The sequence below is a fragment of the Naegleria gruberi genome (genome assembly GCF_000004985.1).
Source record: "Naegleria gruberi genomic scaffold NAEGRscaffold_54, whole genome shotgun sequence".
Lineage (NCBI taxonomy): Eukaryota > Heterolobosea > Eutetramitea > Acrasida > Naegleriidae > Naegleria > Naegleria gruberi.
This window is the reverse complement of record NW_003163273.1, coordinates 144,378-148,455: the sequence shown is the minus strand read 5'-3', so window position 1 is coordinate 148,455 and position 4,078 is coordinate 144,378. Positions and strand designations below refer to the sequence as shown.

Here is a 4,078-nt window from a genome sequence, read left to right as displayed (position 1 = left end):
TTTAGTGAACATGATAAGAAGTTTTTGGATTCCTTGGCTGAGTTCGATGTGGAAACAACTTATTACACTAGAATTATTCAAGAATACAGCAAGTTAGTAGATGATTTACCACTTGATGAATTGTAGATGTGATTATTTGGAGAAGAGGTCATAACGAAATTATTACTGAAAGCTCTGAATTATCATCATTCATCAGCAGTTAAGGAGCTGTGCATGAACTATTCAATGGTGAGGAATCTTTCATTGAAATATTGTAGAAAAATTCAAAAATTGTCGTTGTAATAACATGATGGAAACTACCCAGTTTATCTCAGTAATCTACATATTTGCTTACTACTATTTAGGATCGAATCACAGTTGATAGATGGTGGAAGTCGTTCTCAAAAATGTTGGCAAACTTGATGAAAGTGTAGTAAGACAATATACAAGACAAACACTGTTTGGTTTGAAATACATGATAAGAATATTATCCACAGAGACATCAAGGGAGGTAATATTTTAATAGAAACCAAGAGTGGAACTATCAAATTGGCTGATTTTGGGCACAGTAGGAAGAAGAGGAAGATGATGAATCTTTCCCATCCCTTGATACCAATTCTTTCGATCTCATCCAAGAGGAAGATGAAGAAGAGGATTTTATAGATGAGTATTAATATTTTAATCCCAGATTTCACTCACTGTTAGCTCATGCAGCTCTGCAATCTGACCATCCTACAGTGTGAAGGCTATGATTTAGTGATTGGTGGGTGATTCTTTTTGATTTTAACAAGTTCCTTCATCAACTCTTATTCTTTTACATTCCACTTAACATCTTTACCTGTCATTTTCATTTGTCTTTTTCAAAAAGTAACAAGCAACATACAGAAGTGAAATGGACAAGAGGGAAACGAAGATTGAAAGTACCAAGCAGATACATTTATCAAGTTATTTCTCAGAAGTATTATCATTAACTTCTGCCATTATTGAATCGATGGAACTTTTTGGTTCATTAAGGACAGATAATATTTCCTCATCTTTTTGAAAAGTAGTATCGAGATCTTCATAAATTTCATCATTTTTACGAATGACCATCTTGATTATTTCCTTGTCTATTAATAAGGATCTACAGCTCAAATAAGCACGAGGAAATTTCTCTAATATTGGAAGCATAAATTCTTTGTCGTCTAAATCCTTGGATTCCAAATAAAGCAATAAACCTATATCCTTTGATTTAAATATTCCACTCCTTACTAATTCTCTATTTGGTTTTGTAATGTATCCTGAATCAATTAATTTTTTTAAATGCTTTGCTTGGAATTCATCATCAAGTTTTAAATCTTTGGATAATCGAGGATAGTAGGTATGATTCAGATAAGTTTCAATTATTATTTCATTATTTTTTAAATTATTGCATGATAGATTTTCATATAGATCAGGAGATATTTCAATTATTTGATTTACCAATTCAATGTCATCTGAACATTTTTGCATCAATTCATTTCCTTGTTCTTTAACTTCAATGGCATGAATCAAGTGAGAGAAACCCTGTTTATCAAGGCACAATTTCTTAATAAAATCCAAACCAATGTGGAAATATTAATTGTAGAATCTTTCAAAAAACTTGATGTAAAATACCCTTTTTTGGTACGAGTAATAATTTCCAATATGAAATCTGCGTCTGTTGATAGTAGACACACTCAGGCAGTGGTACACCCAACAATATTAAATCTAACACGCTTTCTTTTGAAATATTTTCAAACAATTCCTGTTTGAAATGTGAGTGATAATAATTTTCACTCAAACAATTCAATATTTTTTCTATTTCTTCACTTGAAAACTTCTCTGATAATATTTTTCTGAGAATATCTCGATCCATTTTTCTTCTATCTTCCAAAGTAAAATATAAACTAGGTGTTATTACCTGTACCAATGAGTCATGATCCAAATGGTTCTTCAAATTATGGAAAGTCTTGGAATTTTCTGTAATTATCTCTATAAAAAAATCTTGAGTTTTAAGATCTTCAGGTAGACAATCAAAATTTGAATCAAAATCACGTTGTGACTTGCAGCCTTTCATTGCAAGTTTGGCAAATAATCTATCTTTTAAACTAATTTCACTTAAGGATGAATAAAAAGACGGATCCACTTCCAAAATTTCCTTTGCATATTGTTGTTCATATTTAAATCTTAACTCAAAACTGATGAAAGTGATAAACTTTGGATTTTTCTCTAGTACATATTGAATTATTTCTTCATCGTCTCGGTAACTACAATGCTGGAAACATTCTTCCACTTTTTTGATGAATGAAAATACAATATTTCGATTCAATGTGTACTTGATCGGAAAATATTTAAAAAAACGAGAGTTATAATATACCAATATTTCCAACTGACTCTCACTTAACTTTTCCATCTCTGTCTGGATTCTCTCTCCTGTATTATATTGTACATTTCTAAGTACATGAACGTCTATGAGGTGTGAAATTAAAGACTTGAACTTATCTATGCAAGCCTTATTTCTGTTTTGAAATATTAATACTGATCTGACATCTCTTATTGACTTTATAACTATATTTTCATCCAACAAATCGTCAGGAACCATTTCGAAAATATGGTGATTGATATCCAATACTTTGTAAATAAATCGCTTATTTTTGTTGTAAGGGCAAAATATGAAACAATTTGGGTTCATAACACAAGCATGCAAGTACTTATCCCACTGCGTTCTGTTTTTTGGATCTTTAAATGCTATGGTAGTTGCAAGTGAAATATCAGCCAATACATTCATCATTTTCATTCTTGTTGGGAGAGTTGAATTTGTAAGACTAGTAATAATTTCTTTCAAAAGAGGAGTACTATTGATAGTGGTTTTGTTGGATAATCGTTCAAGTGTTACACCTAGGGCGTACAAATCAGTTTCAGTTTTGAAAGGAAACTCTAGTAAACCTCTTTTTTCGGTGTTAAAGTATTTTTCAATTTCTGGATCGTAATATTGCTCAGTTCCAGTTTTGAATTGGTAGGGCTTGTATGAGTTTTTCTTAAAAGATACTCCAAAGTCTGTCAATACTACATAAATATTAGAATCAGTAATTTCCTTCACGAGTATGTTAGCAATTTTGACGTCTCGATGACATAGTTCCTGTTCTGAAATATATTTAATAGCACTTGAAATTTGACATGCTATTTGAAATAGTTGACCCACTGTCAACTTATTCTTATATGTTTCCAATGAGCCCTTTTCATAATAGTCCATCTCGAAGCAAAATTCATTATTAATCAAATAATAATCATCAATTTCAATAATGTGGTCGTGCTTTAACTTTGCAATTTGAAATACCTCATCAAATCTACTATATTCATTACTAAAACTGCGAATGTGTTTCACTGCTTTCATGGTGTTTCCCTTCTTTACAAGATAAACATCTCCACCTCCTCCCTCACCAATCTTTTTACAGTAAGATGCTCCAACATTTGTTGTGAGGTAGTGTTCAATTGCATTCCTACTCTCTGCTTCAGGCAATTGTACTTTGTTTTCAATATCAATATTAACATAGTCCATTAGCTTTTTCTTTTTCGGAATAGCTTGTTCATAGGTTTCTGGCATAAAAAAGTGAGTTGGGCCACTGGTAGGTTCATCAGCTTGGTCATCCTTGTTTCCTTCTACTGTTGTATCCTCTTCATCAGAATATTCTCTTTCTCTCTTGTGGAAAGAATTTAACATCTTGCAAAGATTTTTTTTTAAATTAACTTGTCACTTTTCCAAGTTGTCAACTTGAAATAAACTGTCCGATAACAAAATAAATAAATAATACAAGAATCTTGTTAAGAAAATATAATGTTTTTTTGAAGTGGATCCTGTAAAAGTACAGTCAATGGTTTTATCAAGTTTCATTTGTGAGGTTGAATTTGAACAGCATTCAATAGTATGGCCACACAAATCTGGTGCAATGAAATCTGCAAAAATACTACAGCACCACAGGTTCCCAAGTTGTATCCAACCTCAGTACTGATGTGGTTCGACGATGCTTAACTTCTCAAACGTTATCTAACGATTCTAATGATATCATAAATTACTAACAATAAACAGCCAATCTGCTGC

General features: G+C 31.6%; 1 protein-coding gene across 1 annotated transcript; it reads right to left on the bottom strand.

Moving 5' to 3' along the window:
* Window positions 1–924: 924 nt before the first annotated feature.
* NAEGRDRAFT_59238 (CAMK family protein kinase) lies at window positions 925–3,700 on the bottom strand (the record flags this gene model as incomplete). Its single annotated transcript, XM_002672287.1, has 2 exons — window positions 925–1,524; window positions 1,901–3,700. 2 exons carry the CDS (start codon window positions 3,698–3,700, stop codon window positions 925–927), a joined length of 2,400 nt encoding a protein of 799 aa, XP_002672333.1.
* Between the last annotated feature and the right edge of the window lie 378 nt (window positions 3,701–4,078).